The sequence below is a fragment of the Microtus pennsylvanicus genome, chromosome 6 (genome assembly GCF_037038515.1).
Source record: "Microtus pennsylvanicus isolate mMicPen1 chromosome 6, mMicPen1.hap1, whole genome shotgun sequence".
Taxonomy (NCBI): Eukaryota; Metazoa; Chordata; class Mammalia; order Rodentia; family Cricetidae; genus Microtus; species Microtus pennsylvanicus.
Window position 1 is genome coordinate 121,107,082 of NC_134584.1, and position 17,071 is coordinate 121,124,152.

Below are 17,071 nucleotides of genomic sequence, written 5' to 3' on the forward strand. Positions count from 1 at the left end.
TAAGAGCATGGGGTCCTCGAGGGGGAAGAGGGGTAGCAGTTTCACAAAAGCAATGAGTACTGAATTCCCACAAGGCAAGGAGTAGAGCTAGTGACCGCTGGGCTGGCCTGGTACCTGCATGCCACATGGTGAGCTGGAGCAGGTCAGTTCCCAAACACTGGTTCTTGCAGTACCATCTCGTTTAGGGGTGATTTAGAGAGGCCCCTAATCTGAGCTCTCAACGGGCCACTCCAGAGAGCTGGGGAGCATGCTGTGGGGAAAGGCTAGCCATCAGTAGGTGTCCTAGCCCTAAAGCTGTTTTCTTTCATAACAAATGCTGAAGGAGAGGGAATTTGGTGTGAATGTTTCCCACTTTGGGGGTGGCCACCATCTGCTGTGCCATCATTCCCCTTGCTCTTTTCTAGTGAACCTGTCACAGGCAAGTGGTGGTTCCAGCCATGGAGCACGGCAGGCTGGGACACTGCCTTAAAGGCCTCCTCTGTTCATTTGGTTTTATTGGCCCTATGAACTTGGGCAAATGAGTCTGCGTAGGGCTGTGTTTCCTAACATGCAGAATGCAGCTCAGAATAACAAACAAGGTAACATCTGTGCTAAGTGCCCAGAGGCCTGGGTGGCGCCAACCTAGGTAGCCCCAGGTGTTACTGAGCTGGGGCCCCAAGCTCCCCGATTGCTTCTCACACAATCCTGTTCTAGTGTCTTTCCTGTCCCAGGCATCTTGATTCTTTTGTTTTTGTTAGGCTGAAGGACAGGGAGGGCTGTGAGATCCTCTGACATTTGAGATACTCCACATACACTTCAGAAAAAGCCACTATATATAGTCTTAGGCTTTGACTTGCTCCCACAGCAGGGTGCTCTTCCTGTGTGTTTTCATGCAGCTCCCTCCAGCTCCAAGACCCCTTATTCATGAGGTGCCCATTCCTCTTGCCCACTCTTTTGGCACTTTTATCTGCCAGCCTTGGACAGGAAGGAAGAGTGCACATGGCTTCCTCAGTGGGTGACTATATAACTTGAACTCTTGTCTCTGGAATGGGTCATTTCTGTCTTGTACAAATCCAGGGAGGAAGGCAGCAAGATTCACATCTGATGAGAGGCCCTATCTCAGTGAAGTGATACAGAGAGTCACGGAGGAGGACATGTGATGCTCTCCTCTGGCTTCACCATGTGTGTGCCACCACCCTCTCCCATGCACCCACATGCGTGCAGTACACACACAGACACACAGGAACTCAAGGACATGTGTTTGGTAGAATTCCCCTAGAGGACTTAAAGGATCCGTAGCTGAGCATGTACAAATGCCTTTAATCCCAGCACCCTCTTGTCCATGTCTCAAGACCAGGCAGGCCTACATGACTGTGCTAAGTTTATGTCAACTTGATGCCAGCTAGAATCACCGTAAGATCAGGCTGTAGACAAGCCTGTAAGGCATTTTCTTAATTAGTGATTTTTGGGGGAGGGCCCAGCCCATTGTGGGTGGTGCTGCCCTTGGACTAGTAGTTCTGCGTTCTGTAAGAAAGCAGGCTGAGCAAGCCAGAGGAAGCAAACCAGTAGCAGCACCCCTTCATGGCCTCTGCGGCAGCTCCTGCCTCCAGGCTCCAGGCCTGTTTGAGTTCCTGTCCTGATTTCCTTCAGCGATGGACTACAGTGTGGAAGTGTAAGCCAAGTAAACCCTCCCCAACTTGTTTTTGGTTGTGGTGTTTGATCATAGCAATAGTACCCTTAACTAGAACAGAGGCCAGAAAATTATTATTAGCTGGGGGGATGGCTCACTTGGTAAAGTGCTTGCCACACAAACATGAGGACCTAGGTTCCAACCCTCGGCACCCACATAAAAAAGCCTGGGATGGCAGTGTACATCTGTGATTCCAGCCCTGGGGAGGCAAATAACTGGAGCTTACTGGCCATTTGGGCTTGCTGAATTAACAGTTCCCGGACTCAATGAGAGATCTCACCTCAGTATAGTAAGGTGAAGAACAAGTCACATTGATCTTTGGCTGGTAAATGTGTGCGAATGTAGACAAGCATGTATGCATTTGTGTGCACATGCATGAGCACACGACATACGTGCTCACACAACACACACATGGAAGAGGGGCAGCAATGCAGAATAAGTTGACTTTTGTCATAGGAATGCCTCATATATCTGGAAAGTTTGTGGATGGTTGCAGTCTGGGCAGTTAGTGATTGGATAGTTGTCCTTTAGCGCCTCATTGTTCTTCTGGAGAAATCCACCCTTTGAGGTGGGGAAAGACCCTTGTCTGGATGGAGAAAGTGAGTAAGAGAAACAAGTTGAGGCTTCTTGGGCTTTTTCTGCAGTTGTGGGCAGGCTGGCCACACACTTATCAACATGAGTGAGTGTCTGACCCTGGCACAATTGTTTCCCTTTGTTTTAGTTTGGTTTTGCCTCCTAGTAGATTCTTGGTGGGACTCAGTTTCGTATGTAGATACTGCTGAAAGGTCCTGGGGCTTCTTGCATGATTTTAGGGTTTGCACCAGTTTTGCATTACCTCAGTTGGGTTTTAAGTAGAGCTTCAGTATTGGCAGTGGATGGAGGAAAACCAGATGCTGTGTGCTCCAAAGGACAATGCTCCCTGTTCTGAGTGCCCTGCTCTGAACTCGTGCCCTGCTCTGAACTCGTGCCCTCTGCCACATTTCCATATGTCTGAAAAGTTACTGCTTCAAAAATGTGTTAGGGGAGCCGCTACCAGTGAAGCTGAGAGTATAGCACATGCCTGCTCCCTATCCTGTCTCTGGCCTGTCTATGCTGTCCCTTGGGAAGTCCACTGGAGGTTGGCTGCATGGAAGTGATGGGTCTGTCTGTTGGCCTGGGTCCCAGCTCTGACTTCGTTGCAGTCAGACACCTCCACATTCCAGAGCCTGTTCGGAGAACCTGCAGATCAGGGCTCTGGTCCAGCAAAGTGAGCAGGAAGAGTGAAGGACCCGAAAGTTCATTATTGGGAGAAGAGTGGAAATGTGCCGTGTGCCATGCCGTGGTGACCTGCCTTGTCAGACTCTTGCCTACCACAGCAAGGATTCCCCAGAATAGACTGAGTCATCAGTTTTCTTGGGCAGCCAAAATGTACCCTGGGCACCCAACAAAAGCTCATCTTTGCTATCCTGCAGCTGGGAGTTGACTTTCGGTTCTCATTCATCATTAAATTAACCATTAACATTAAAGCCAAACCTCCAGCTGCACTGCCCTCTTGAAGCACTGCCAGGACATGCCAGAGACCAGGTCGCTGTTGATCAGGGGTGCAGCAGGCCTTCCTGTGCTCACTGCAGTACACCCGCGCTACTTTGCACAGCACGGTGATGGGGTGGGGGTGGGGGGAGCTCTAAACAGGGCTGAACACATACACCATGCATTTCCAACACTGTAGTAGGTACCTGCTGGGTGCTTGAGTCACCATTACTGTGTCGGGCACAGAGCAAGGGTTCTGCTGTTGTTGGGACCTTCCTCAGCCTCCTTTGTAAGGAGAGATGCCAGATGTCATTTTCCCTGCCCTGGCTGCTAGCTCAGGCTACAGTGTTTCAAAGAAGCTCTTGGGATGAACACGCCATGCTCACCAGCTGACTTTTCCTGCGTCAGTCCTCATGGCTGTCACCCTTCACCCGGAGCAGCATTTCCAGTGAAACCATACTTGGGTTGTTGTGGTCTCATATAGCTCTCTGGCTGACGTCCAACTCCCTTAAAGTAGCCAAGACTGGCTTTGAACTCCTGATCTCCTGCTTCTCCCTGCTGAGTGCTAGGATTATTAGCCATCATGCTAATAATGCTGAAAGGTGCTTGTTTTGGTAACTGCCCGGAACATGCCTTGGAGCTTTCCCTCTTTTGGTGCTGGAGGCAGGTGCATGTCTGCTCCTGTTGCTGAATGAGAACTGGTCACTAGAATGATAAGTCCTGAGTGTGAACCAGAGACACACAGGAGCAGGCCTAAGAAACATGGCCAGAACTGGACAGTTCAGTTATGACCAGGCCTTCCCAGGCAAGTGCCCTCCCTGTGAGTATGGTGATGGCACCCTTGACACTATCTTGGTCTTCAAGTTTCTTCTTCACAGCAGCCAGCCAAGGTGACAGCTCACCAGTTCTTCCCCACAATTGAAACAGACACAGTCAGCTCCCATAGCCAGGGTCCAGTCCCACCGCTTCTCACTGGGAGACAGTTTGCAAGTCAGGCCTGGTAGCTCTAGTCTTTGAAAGCCATAACTTTCTAAACTTTTTCCAGATGAGAATCTTGCTTCCATTAATTGGTTGATTGATGAAGTTACACCTTTGTCTTAATATTGTGAATTCATGTTTTCTTGCAGTACAGCACCTCAGATTTGACCAGCCTCTTGTTTCATATAGAAGGCGGTTTTATTGGCAGTGCTGGCAGGACAACACTGTTGGGGTGCTGAGCAGGGAAGGTGCTGCTTTGTTGCAGTGAACACAGGCAGAGCCTTCTGGAAACAGGTTCCATAATTAAAAGCAGCTACAGTTACCTTAGACTCACTATGGAGGAATTTGTAAAAGTGTAACATGATGGGGAAACTGGTTATGTTATAACTCCTGACTTGGGGTTTCAAGAGTGGCCTGGCTTCTGAGTTCCCAGGAGATACAAACCAGGCAGCCAGTGTGCTAGCACCTTCCCCTTTTCCTACCTCTTCCCCACAAGGTGGGGTCTGTGGCTTGACAAGTCACTGCCAAGCCTATAGCCCCCATTCTGATCTCTTCCAGTCGTGGGGCCTGTGCCAGAATCCCATTCCTGTCAGCGGTGACTCAGTGGCCCAGGCTAATCCCTCCCAGCTTTGGCCTCTGGGAGGAGACACACTTGATCTGCCTGCTGGAAATGAGATGATCCAGGTTTGTAAGTGTTTCTTGTTGGGAGATGTGGGTGGCCTGACCAATGTTTTCCAGGGACCATGAAAAGAAGGGTCAGGTTAGAGCCCTGGACAGCAGGCGGGGCCTGCTTACCACAGGTATCTGGCCCTTTGAGAACCTACAGCGAGTTAGACAATGCCACACACTATGAGCCCGGGTTTGCAGAGGCTGCCGCATAACTGTTATTGCCCATGCCTACAGAGGCCTGAGGATAAGAACTTGCTTTGGTAGCCAGAGACACCATAGGGGAGGGGCATGTTAGGGGTTTAGCAGAGCTGATGAGGTGTCTGTGAACAGGTAAATGCCTTATATGCACATGCGTGCATGTGCACATGCATGGCCACATGTGTATGAAGACATGTGTACAGGTACACTTGAAACTATTGATGGGATATAAAAGCTTATAGATTGATGAATGGCCAGTAAAACAGGCCCATCTGATGAGCCCGGAGCCCTCAGCCCGCAGAGCAGGGTCATGCTGCTGTTGCAGCAGTTCTGTTGTCAGCGTCCCTTCCTTCCTTCTGAGGCCTGCTGCTTCTGCTGTGCAAGGGACACACGGGAGCCACCCCTTGCCTCTCGCTGGGGTACCCTACTGGATGACCTAGGGCAGTGCAAGGGAGACAGCCAGGCACAAGTGGGCCATAGATATTGTCCTCTTTGCCTGGCCCCATGCTCCTGCAGTCAGAGCAGGAAGCTCCTGTGACCAGATGTGCGTGGGAATAGTCCACCCCTCTGCAGAGCATGGTTTTGTTGGGGTACAGCGTTGGCACAGGAGCATGCGGGACCCACTGAGATCCACAAGAGCTGATGAGTGGGGAGAACAGGAGATACTGTGGGTGAGTAAATGCAGAGGAAGTGAGGTCCCGAGCTACCCTGGCTGCCCATTAGAGGTCAAGGACAGCTCACACAGTGGGGGTCTACCACCAAAGGCTGTCCCCAGAACATGAGCTCCATCTGCTCTTCCCCTAAATATAAAGTTCTTGCTTTTGTTTTAAGTTCACCTGCTTGGTCCAGTGAAGCAAAGCACAGTGCTGGAGAAACGTAGTTCTGAGCAGGAATAATGAGCCCGACCGTAAGTCAGAGTGGAAGGAGGAAGCCCGAGGTTTCTGTCAGTGACTCTGGAGAAACCCGATCGTTTTACTCTATTCAGGCTTCCCCCTGAAAGGGGCCAAGCTTTGTCTAAAAGAAGGTATGTTTACCGTCAGCCCGCTGTTGGGCACTGAGCACCTGTTGCCCTGCTTCGCTCTGAAGAGGGTGGGAGTGCAGTAGCATTGTGCAGGAGCTGTGCCAGGGCAGGCATGTGAGATGTGCCAGCGCTGAGGTATTTTTGGTTAAAGTACCAAGCAAGTGTTTATGTTGAAGTTTGAACTTGCCTGGAAACCAGTTATACAAATGTGTGTTTGCACACTCCTTTTCCTTTTAATTAGCCTGACCTTGAGCATCTGGAGAGGGCTGAAGGCCTGCTTTTCCCTCATTTTGCACATCCTGCTGCCTGTTACCGTGGCCCACGGAGTGGCTGACCAGGCCAAGGAAACTATCCTCCTGTCCCCAAATGTTGACATAAAGGCAGGTCCAGAGAGGTAGGTCATGAGGGCCAGATCTGTGCAGAGACCAGTTAGGTTGTCACTGTTTGTGTTGTCTCTTGGCTCCCCCTGAGCAGAGTCATTTAGGGCCTCTGTAGGTGAACAGAATCAAACTGGAAGTGAGATGGGCCCAGCAGCCACTGTGTTCTCCAAGGAGGAGGTGGGCCACCTCGCAGAGGAGTACTAGGTGCCAGGCCCTTATGAAAGACCCCCTTCCTGACACTGCCACTGTGGCACCCAGCATGGGTTTCTGAGGGGACAGCTGAGTTGATTTTGGTGTGGCAGACCCTCATTAGCATAAAACACCCTGATCTTACATGGCTGGCACGTGTCCTTTAAAAAGGCACATGTTACCTGACAGACAAGCCAGCACTGTCTACAAGTACAGCTCTTCTTAGATGTTCACTGGGCTAGTTTGTACTGTTGTCTCTGGTTGTAGGGAACCATGTCTCATACTGTCTTCTTTGTTCTTCAGAATGGGTGTGCCATCTTGCCAAAGGTGTCTCTCCTATAGACAGTTGTGTTTCTTGTTGGAGTTTCATGTCTGGGACTTCTGGCCTTCCCTCCTAGAATAGTACACAGCCCCGATGAAGGACTCCTTGGTTCCTGGCAACTATGAATGACCAGACAGAGGCTTTGCATTGCCTCACTAGAGCCACCTGACCAGTTGTGGGAAGTAAGCCAGTAGGAAGGGTAGCCATAAATGGAGTCACCCCAGACCTGTCCCCTCCTCCAGATCCATTCTGAGGCAGGGTCCTTGGTCAACCAGGGTCAGAATGATGGAAGAAAACAGCTAAAAGGATGGAAGGTTATGTTCTGTAGTGATTTACTCCTGGGTGTCTTGTCCTCTTGGGTCACCCCCCCAGGAGCCTGGTCACTCCTCCAGTCTCCCTGCCATAGTATAGCTCTTCTTTCTTTTCTTTGCGTGCATGCGTGGGTGTGTGTGCCTGGGCTTGCATGTGCAGAGGTGGGTGTTGGTGTCCTCATCTGTATTCAGCTTTTCTCTGAGATGAGGTTTCTCACTGAACCTGGAGCCCACTGTATTGACTAGGTTGGCTGATGAGTTAGCTCCAGCGGTCTTCCTGCTGGGGGTTACAGACAAACGCAGCTATTCGTGACTTGTGCGTGGATGCTGACGGTCCAAACTCAAGTCCTCGTGCTTGCACACAAGCAGTGCACCATTGAGCCCTGTCTGCAGCCCTCCCTCCTCCCTTTGTTTTCTATTTAAAGCACCACCCCGGGGGTTTGCTAAGCTCTCCTGCTGTCTTCAGAGCCTGTGCAGTTTTCTCTGGGCAGCTCTTTTCAAGTTTTAGCTTCTTTGTTTTTACACAGGCTTTAAAAGACTAATGTCTGTGTGTAACAAGGATGTTTCGAGAAGGCTGTATGTGGATGTGGCAGATTTCGTGGCAGTCAAAAACTCAACACTCACTTAACCAGGTGTCTCTCTGCAGTGGGCAGTGAGGCTACATTGCACTTAAATCCACGCTGTGGGCCTGGGGCCTCCTTGCTGCTTCTGGACCAGAAGAGAATGGGGGTCGGCTGACCCAAGCTGCACTGACCAGCCTGGCTTTGTCCCCCACCCCAGGTATTGCAGGGTGCTCAGCTCATAGCCGTGGCCTCTTCGGACCCTGCTGCTACAGGAGTAGATGGGTCGCCTCTCCAGGGCAGTGACATTCAGGTTCAGTACGTCCAGCTGGCACCTGTGAGCGACCACACAACTGCAGCACAGGTGAGTCCTCTGTCCCTCCTAGGCACAGTTCCGTAAGCCTCCCTAGGAGAGGCTGCCCTTGGCTGTGTCTGTTATTCCTCTAGGGAGGCACATAGGTCCAGCTCAGGTGTGGGTCTTCTGTTAACTCTAAACTCCTGAAATCATGATGTGAAGGCAGTTTGCAGTGTCTTACCTGAGATACCTGTCTGGAAATGTTTATATAGATCTAAAACTAGACCAAAGCCCTGCTCTGCCTTGCCCTACCTCCCCACCCCCCCTTTCCGCAGAGCCTCTCCTGGAGGTGCCGAGAGTCAGGACTTCTGTTTCCTGTGAACTCATTGCCCATTCTGTTGAAGGTCACAGTCCTCTGCCAGGCAGATCATCCCACAGGCCAGAAGCTATGAGTTCATGTGATCTCAGTCCAGCCGGGATAGGTGCCAGTGGTAGGGGGACAGAAGGCTCACACAGTCTGAGTCTGCGTCATGTGCCCAAGTCTCCTGCCTTCCTCTGTCTACCTCCAGCTGGCTCTGGCAGGGCCTTCTTCCTTGGTGTGCTATGGGCCTGGTGTAGTCTTTCACAGAAGTTTCTGGTCCCCCAGGCCTGAGAGACAGGCCTTGGTCGTAGGTCGATCATGATTTTACTTCTTCCAGGAGCTGCTGAGGCCTGTTTGCCTCAGGAATTGGTAGGGCTTATGGAGCTGCCAGACCAGGCATCCTAGGAGAGGGCACTGTGGGGTTTCTTCCCTGAAAGCCTAGGAATGACTCTTCCAGGTTCTCAGAGAAGGAACTTGGGCCAAGGTGAAGGCCTCCCAGTCTGTACGCCTCAGCCATAATCCCTGTGAAGCCTCAAGAGACTGCTCCCTTCAGCCCGACACACAGATTCCCACTTGATCTCACTTGTGCAAACTTCTGATAAAGCTGCAGGGTCTCTTCTGCCTCCTGAGCACAGAGCTTCATAGAAGGCTCCTGCAGTCCAGAGCCTTCCTCTCGGACTGTAATCCTCTTCCTCTCCTCCCTTTTCTGTTTATTTATTTAGTTTTTTAAAGAAGTGAGCTGAACACAGTCTCAGCCATGCCGTCCCCACTGGGGAGAGGAAACAAACCATCTTTTTTCCTTCCAAGACAAGGTCTCACTATGTAGACCAGGCTGGCCTTGAACTCACAGAGATCTGCCTGCCTCTGCCCCCTGAGTACAGGAACTAAAAGTGTGTGCCACTGCACCCAGCTCCTCTCCTCCCTTCTTAAAGGAGACAGTATGATAAGTCTTTTGTCTTTACAAACCAGAGACAGTAAGAGCTGTCGGGTGCCAGTGCTGTGGGGATGTAGCTGTGAGACTTCTGTCTCATGTGGTGCAGACCCTGTTCCTGACTTAGCGTCAAAGCCCAGGGAACTTACCCTTCGGTGCCCCTGCAGTTCGGCTGAGATGGAAGATCAGTGACTCATTCCAGGGTTCAAGTTCGCACCTCGAAAGGGTGACTGCATAGTTTTTCTAATGTACATCACTGACCGGTGCCATGTCTTTAAGCTGTCCCAAGATGCCCCTTTAGAACACTGGGGCAGTTTCTGTAGGAAGTCAGTGTGACCCTGAAATTCTAGGCAAATATGTTGGGTTATGAACATGGCATGGCTAATCCAAGTTGTTTCTCTGGGCACCTTGAGGTAAGGGTGAAAAGTTGGCAGCAGTCTGGCCCCAGTAGCCCACGTTCTCCTGGGCAGGTGTGAGGTCTGCTTGTTTCCCATCAGGCCAGGGGTCGACTGGCACACATGGAGCTTCTGACACGCATGTGTTTTCTGCTTGTATGTGAAGTTGTGGTTCTGCTAACAAACAAGTAGCTTGCTGACACAATGTGCTGCTGTGTTTTTCTAGAACAGCTTTCTTTTGTCCCCCGCCTTGCAGACGGCTGAAGCGTTGCAGCCTACTCTGCAGCCCGAAATGCAGCTTGAGCATGGAGCCATCCAGATCCAGTGAGACCTGGCGCTGTAGGAGCCCCACCCCACAGCTGCTCACCCATCCTCCCTGTGCCCTGCTCTTCTGCGGCAGCAGGGTGACTGCGGATCCTGCAGGGCACAAGAGAGCTCCTCCTCCTGGGGAAGGGTCCTGGCCACCTCCTGCTGGAAGGCGCCTCAGGACTGAGTCCCACTGCTGGTCTCTGGAGGAGAAGCATAGTGCAGAACGTGTTGAGTACATTCAGAAAAACAAGAACTACAATATTTTGTTTAAACAGCTTTTTTTAATTTGCTATGGTGTTTATAACAAAAAAGAAAATGAAAAAAAAAAAACCCCAAACCACACACAACAGAAACACAACTGTGGAGTAGCAGAAGCCTTGGCCGTGTGCTCCCTCCAGGGTCCCGACGTAGGTGTTGGAGCCAGCTGCCGATGCTGGATCCCTGCGGACCCGCTGCTAGGGGAGTGCTCCACAGTGTAATTATGCATTTCTAATGAAATAAAGTGTATTTATGGCCACAGAGGCTCAGTGTGCTTGCACCATAAGAGGATGTCTGCAGGTTGCCCATTCCCAGGATGGGTACTGGGAAGCTTACTCATTTCTAGGTCCATGCTACCAGGGAATTCCTGCTCTGGCCCTCACTGCTAGGGAGCAAGAGCTGTGGGTACCCCTTGGGGCAGCTGGCTCCCATTTTATCATGGTGGAGCCATCTAAGGCAAGGTCACTCCAGCCCGTCCTCTTTGAATGCTTAGGCTCTAGACGGTGCAACCCCAGGGGTCCTGGGAGAATGCTCTGTGGAAAAGGCCATGCCTCTGCAGAGAAAGCAGTTCCAAAGAGTCACGCCAGTGGCTTGTGAACGCCAGTAGAGTTGTCCTTACTGACTGACAGTGCCATACTCATGCCGTTCCTGGGAAGACTCCAAAGTTTCTGTCCCAAATGACCATGCCTCTGTCTCACACCATCGCATTCTGAATTCTTGGGCTGGTTAATCATGCTGAGGTAACAGAGGTGAGCAGTTCTCTGGAATAGACAATTTGACGTGGTTTGTGACCATCCTCATAGGAGACTGGCCACTGCTGAAGATGGCCCTGTGTGGGGAATATAGGTAAAGGCATGGAGGCTGGAGGTTACACACCTATGTAACACATCTGGGCAGGATCCCAGACAAGAATGGAGAACAGAAGAATGCCTCCAGAAGGATCCAGAGAGGAAAGCACCCACCGTGAGAAGCCTGCTATACACCCAGACATGCAGAATGTAAGATGGCAGCAGACTTGAATCCTTGAAGCCAGAGTGCTGGGAGGTAATTGCTTTCAGCAGAGTCAGATATCCAGAAAACGTGTTCTGAAAACTAGTGACAGTGTACCACATGACCCCACAATTGTAATCCCAGGAATACCCTCTGTTTACATACACCTATTGTGCACGTTCACGATGGCCCTGTTCATGACAGCCTGAAGTGGAAATAGCCTAGAGTATCACTTCCAAACGGATAGGGTAGAGATAATTACAACCAGGAGAAATTCCCAGCCAGTCCCAAGAAGGGACAGGGCACAGGGAGTGGCATGGTGATAGTGGAGCCCCTGAAGGGACAGTTGAAGCACTGGAGGCAGGGAGGCTCCGGTGAGGAAGGGACACTTGGGAGTTGGTCCTGATGGAAGTCACTTTTCTGTGGGGCTGGGCGGCCTCTCAGGCCTAAGTGGATGGGGGGGCCTCACCACCTGCACAGCTCGTTGAGCAAGCATTGGGACCAGACAGCAAAACGTCCAGGCCCCAGTGGACCCCTTTCCCCTGGGTGGGTTCTGGTGGGGCACACCTGGCTTTCAGGGCAGCCCCTCAGCTAACTTGTATTGTCTCAGTTGCTGATAATAGGCTGGCCCGCGTGGCCGAGACTACTGGTGTCCCCAGCAGCCTGGTGGGAACAAGTGCCAATCCTTTTGGGAGGAGGAGAATGCCAGGTTCTATCCACAGGCACTTTCGGAGACAAGCAGTGAAGGGCAAAGGAAAGCCCCAGGCAGCGGTAGACAACAGAAACAGACCAGAGAGACAGATGCTGCGGTCACTGCAGGCGGCCTTAAAATAACTCTGCAGAGATCAAGGCCTTGTGGAGGATTTAAGCCATGAAACCAAGTGGTGATTCTGCAGCTAGACAACCGACGAACAGACGCACAGCTAACTGCTGTAGTGGCAGGTGAGCCAGCCTGGCAGAGGAGGGGGGATTGCTGAGCGGGGAAGAAAATACCTAGCAGGAAGTGTGTTCTCCCGAGTGGACGACGTGGGGACGTCCTGTTCTCTGTCCAGCAGAAAGTAGGAGACAGTGCACGCCCCACACTTAGGAGGCAGGTACGTCTTTGACTTGCAGACCTGAGGTCAGCAGAGAAAGAAACTAGAGTAATCATCGTCATTCACAACTGCAAGACATGGCCAGAGGTTAGCGAATCAAATTCCACCAGGTGGAAGACACTCATGGGGGTTCTGTGTGTGTTGTTTGCTGTCCCGATGAGCGTCCTAGCTCATTATCTAAGTCAGATGAGCAGAGTGACTCAGCCCTTCGGTTGATCATCACAGCCACGTGGCGTCCCCTGCACAAGTGCGCTCTGATTTGACTTGGCTTGGTATCCGGTGTTAGATCATGGACAGGTCATGAGAGCCCCTCAGCAGAAGCTGCTTTAAAAAAAAATAGCATCCACTTAAAACACTAGAGAAACCCAGACATTCTAGAAGCAGAAAGAACTTCCTTTACTTCGCTGAGGGTTTTCACCAAAACCTGGTGCTCACAGCATGGGGCCCTTACTCTTTACATCTGTGTGCAGGTGTGCGCAGGAGAAGAAAACCAACAGGCCCAGGGAAAAGCAGAACTCATTTGCAGACAATTCTAGGAAATTCCAGGTCGTTGCCAAAGATGAAATCTAGAGTATCAGTAACTCCCAGAGATAAATTAATGGCTCAGAAGTCAACATTCTCAATATTACTGTTTCTACCTTCTGTCAGTGGGCATTTCAAAATAAAAGCCATCATTAAGATAGCCTTAGCTGGTGTGCTGGTGCTTCCTGCTATTGCAGCTCTCAGGCTGAGGCAGGGGCATTGGGCATTTGAGACTCCTGGGCTATACAGCAAGACCCTGTCTGTAAAACATAAAGTATCTTTGAATCATAGTGCCAAGAAATGAATGTCATTGAAGGCACATAGGTGCTACAGGAAATTGTTGGCCCAGGCACAGTGACCTCCAGTCATGCGTAGCCTTGACCCCAGACCCTTGGTTTATACCCTACCCGGCTAATACTGTCAGCTTAGAGAAAGGAGACTCTTACCTATCCCTCCCCTGTGAGCTGGGAGGGAAACGCACTAACTGGCTACGTGTGTACTGCTGTTCTCTTGCCCTAGGTTGCTCCACCATCTCCCACCTCACTCCACCATCACAGTGCCAACACATTCTACCGAATCAGAAAAAAAAATGCCATTCCGCCTCACCATGCCATCTCCCTCCCTCTGCTCCCACAGCTGCCTGCCCACCCCATTCCCTCTAGCAGACAGCAGGCACGGGCCACAGCCTGGACATGGGTCAATCAGACAAGGGGAATGGGGAGGGCATAGAGCCGAGGGCCCTGCACCGGGCAGGGGAGAAGATGGGGAGCTGCCAGTAGAATCCCGAGGGCTGCATCAGCACCCATCTCAATCTCTTGTCCCCTGGAGTCAGATCAGACTGTCAACATATATCTGGCACCCAGGAGGATAGGATGGATGATGGATTGCTGGCAATGTAGCCCCATCGAGTTTTATCTGAGACCATCACACCCAGCAGACAGGAGATGATGGATGGGCCGGGATAGCAGCTGAGGAAGCAAGCGAGCCAAGGTCATGATTACCCCGGAGGAAGGAACGTTGCTGCATGATGGGAGGAAAACTGCCCAATTTTCATACTTTCAAGACTGAGGTCACAAACCCTGGTGCAGTGGGGCCTCTTTGTCCATAAGTGGCTCCAAAGAGCTGGAGACGAGGCCCTGGCCCAAGTGTCACATGGTGACTAGTGCACCTTCCCAGGAAAGTTGGGGATTCGCTGCTTTTCCTGTCCTTTCCATGGGCCTCACCTTGCAGCCTGGCCGTGCCAGGTCCTGACCCAGGACTGTTACCCTTGCTGTCTCTAGGCTCCTTCAGGTTGCTGCCCATTCGTATGTCCCAGGGATGTGTAGGTTCAATGGTACCTTAAAGTCTTCCTGAGCTGGATGTGGGTCCCATGTATGTTCCTTGTGCATGGAGGTTTCATGGATAATCAGATTAGGCCTGTGACTGCTCATTGGATTTGTGGTCACTGTCTTTTCTTACTCAGGCGACATTTAAAATCTAAGCAGATCATGAGGCTGGGTCGCAAATGACAAAACAGGACAAGAACAACCCCACAGAGCATATCTATTGGGCCTGGAGGAATGGTTCAGTCAGTAAGAGTACTCCATGGGGACTGGGTTTGGTTCCCAGCAACATGTTAAAAGCTAGGCATGGCAGCACATGTCTGTAACCCTGAGCTGACTGAAAGGATCCTTGAAACTTGCTGGCCACCGTCTAGCTGAATCAGTGAGTTCCAGGTTTAGCAAGAGACCCTGTCTCAAAAGAGTAAGATAGAAATTGACTTAGGGGGGCTGGAGAGATGGCTCAGTGGTTAAGAACACTGACTGCTCTTCCAGAGGTCCTGAGTTCAATTCCCAGCACCCACATGGCAACTCACAATTGTCTGAAGATCCAGTTCCAGGGGATCTGACACTTCATACCAATGCACATAAAATATATAAAAAATGAACCAAAGGCCACGGAGAAACCCTGTCTTGAAAAATCCAAAAAAAAAAAAAAAAAAAAAAAATATATATATATATATATATATATATATATATATATATATATATATATATATAAAATGACTTAGGAAGATGCCCAGTGTCGACCCCTGGCGTCCATACACAAACATATGAACCCAGACACACAATAGCAGAGGCAGCTACCTGTAGGCAGGTAGGTGGAACCAAGTACTTAGAGAAGGGGTTCGGAAAACATGACTGGTGAGCTTACAGGTTGGGGCTGACACAGGAGAGGAGACTGCTCTGCAGCCCCAGGGCATGTGATAGCCCTGCTGTGGTTTCTCTGAGCCTCTGTCTGACCTCACAGATCTGCATCTTGGATCCCAAAGCCTTAGATAGGTGTCTTCTCGACTCACACGTGAGGTCCCTTCATGGCTAGCTCTGCTTGCCTAGAAAGAAGCCGCTTCGCCCGGAGACCCAAGGACCCACTCTGCTTCCAGAATCTGGAACTCTCTCGAAGGTCAGCCCTGAGACAGGCTAGTGGCACCCCCTGAAAGTAGTCAGGAAGCAGGGGGTCAGAAAAGAGTTAGAATAGAGACCTAGAGATCAGATATATATATATCCCATCTTTTTTTTTTAAAAAAAATTAACTTTATGTGTATGATGCGAAGGTGTCAGATTACCTGTAACTGCAGTTATAGACAGTTGTGAGCTGGCTCGAACCTGGGTCCTCTGGAACCAGGTCCTCTGGCCCTTCAAGCCGTCATGGGTGAAATCGACGGCATTAGAATGCCCAGGCCAGTGGGGCCCTGGACCTGGTTGGACCTCTGACACTCACAGAGTTTTGTCACTGGGAAGGCTCATCCTCAGGGATGCCATCCTCTCCTGGCCCTGTGTTGTGTGCATGGCGTGCCTCCTCCTGCACCTATACCCAGGTATTTGTAAGATGCCAACATTAGTTGACTTTGACACTTTGATACCTGGCTTGGCAAGAGAGCTGTTCTCAGTGGGAGCTTCTCACACGGGCATCACTCATCTCAGCTGTAAAAGAAACAAAAATGACTTCAGAGGCAGCTCAGCGTTTGAACCCCACCACCGCCTTGGTCCCAACACCCGCACACAGGAAGCCTCTGCCTGCCAGGTGGCCAGGGGACTGCATGCCTGTGTTCCTGCATCTTACCATCTGCTTGTGCAAAGGAAATGGTTTTGATGGAGGGCAGTTGCCACGTCAGCTGTCTCAGCTGCCACCTGCTAGAACACAGCAGCACCTGCAATGCCCATGGCTGGGGTCTGGGGTAGGTCTCATGGTGTCCTTGTTCGCTGAGAAATATGCCTCAGCCTAATGTTTTCTGGTCCATCTGTTTGGTGTCCAGAGTGCTGACACCCCTGCCCCAGGCCCTGTCTGGCTCTCTAGGGTCCTTCCCAAGTCTCAGATGGTCCTAAGTCTGGTGGCCTTGCTATAAGGCAAACAAGCAAGGACAAAGTCCCACCTGGCTCAGAGAGGCCAGTTGCTGTCTCTGCCCTGTTATGCCTGGCTCTGAGCTGGGAACGGTGCTGCCTTCAGTGCCACACTTCTCTAATTCTGCGTTCATGGACACCCCATCTTAACAGCTGCGAGAGGAGAGGAGGCACAGAGAGGCCAGGAAATGTGTGCAAACCCCCGCCCCCCCGCACCTCCAACCCTTTGTTCTGTAATCATCCTGCAGAGGTGCTCACAGCTGCCATTCCCAGTCGGCTCCCCAGGAAGTGCTACCAGGTCCCAGAGGGGTTAATTCTCAGGCAGACACTTCCTACCAGTCAGCTCAAGCGGTTTTGCAGATGGTCTCAGTGTGCCCAGTTGGCCCTCTGACTCAGGAGGAAAACCACTTAATAATCTTCCATTTCTTCCTGACTCTCGCCCTCCACCATTGCAACACCAGTGAGCAAATGCCAGGAAATTCTGAGGCTGCCTCTTGGTCCGGCGGGTGCTCAGAGCTGAGCCGCCTCATCTGGGTGAGCCTTCTGCTGCTTCTTTGAGCCTCATTTTTTTTTTTGGTAAGGCTTCATTCCTGTTAGAGTCTGCAGCTCAGATAAATACCACTTGTGGAACCAGTAGGGCCTTCCTCCTAGATGTGTGGAGGTGGCAGGATGATCATGCGCTTCATGTCCCTGCCAAGGAGTGGGCTGCCTGCCACAGAGGCCACACGCT

At 51.2% G+C, this 17,071-nt stretch overlaps 1 protein-coding gene across 8 annotated transcripts in view; it reads left to right on the forward strand.

Annotated features, from left to right (window-relative positions):
• The window catches only part of Banp (BTG3 associated nuclear protein), a 74,813-nt gene extending 64,197 nt beyond the window's left edge, over nucleotides 1-10,616 (forward strand). For 4 of the 8 annotated variants that reach the window (XM_075977493.1, XM_075977495.1, XM_075977496.1 and 1 more), the window contains 3 exons: nucleotides 4,715-4,840; nucleotides 8,027-8,170; nucleotides 10,045-10,399. In XM_075977493.1, coding sequence (XP_075833608.1) covers nucleotides 4,715-4,840; nucleotides 8,027-8,170; nucleotides 10,045-10,116 — 342 coding nt within the window. In that variant the 3' untranslated portion in view covers nucleotides 10,117-10,399. Of the gene's footprint in view, nucleotides 1-4,714; nucleotides 4,841-8,026; nucleotides 8,171-10,044 lie in introns of all 8 variants that reach the window. The other 4 variants (XM_075977499.1, XM_075977501.1, XM_075977497.1 and 1 more) reach the window with 3 other exon arrangements.
• Nucleotides 10,617-17,071: the final 6,455 nt, after the last annotated feature.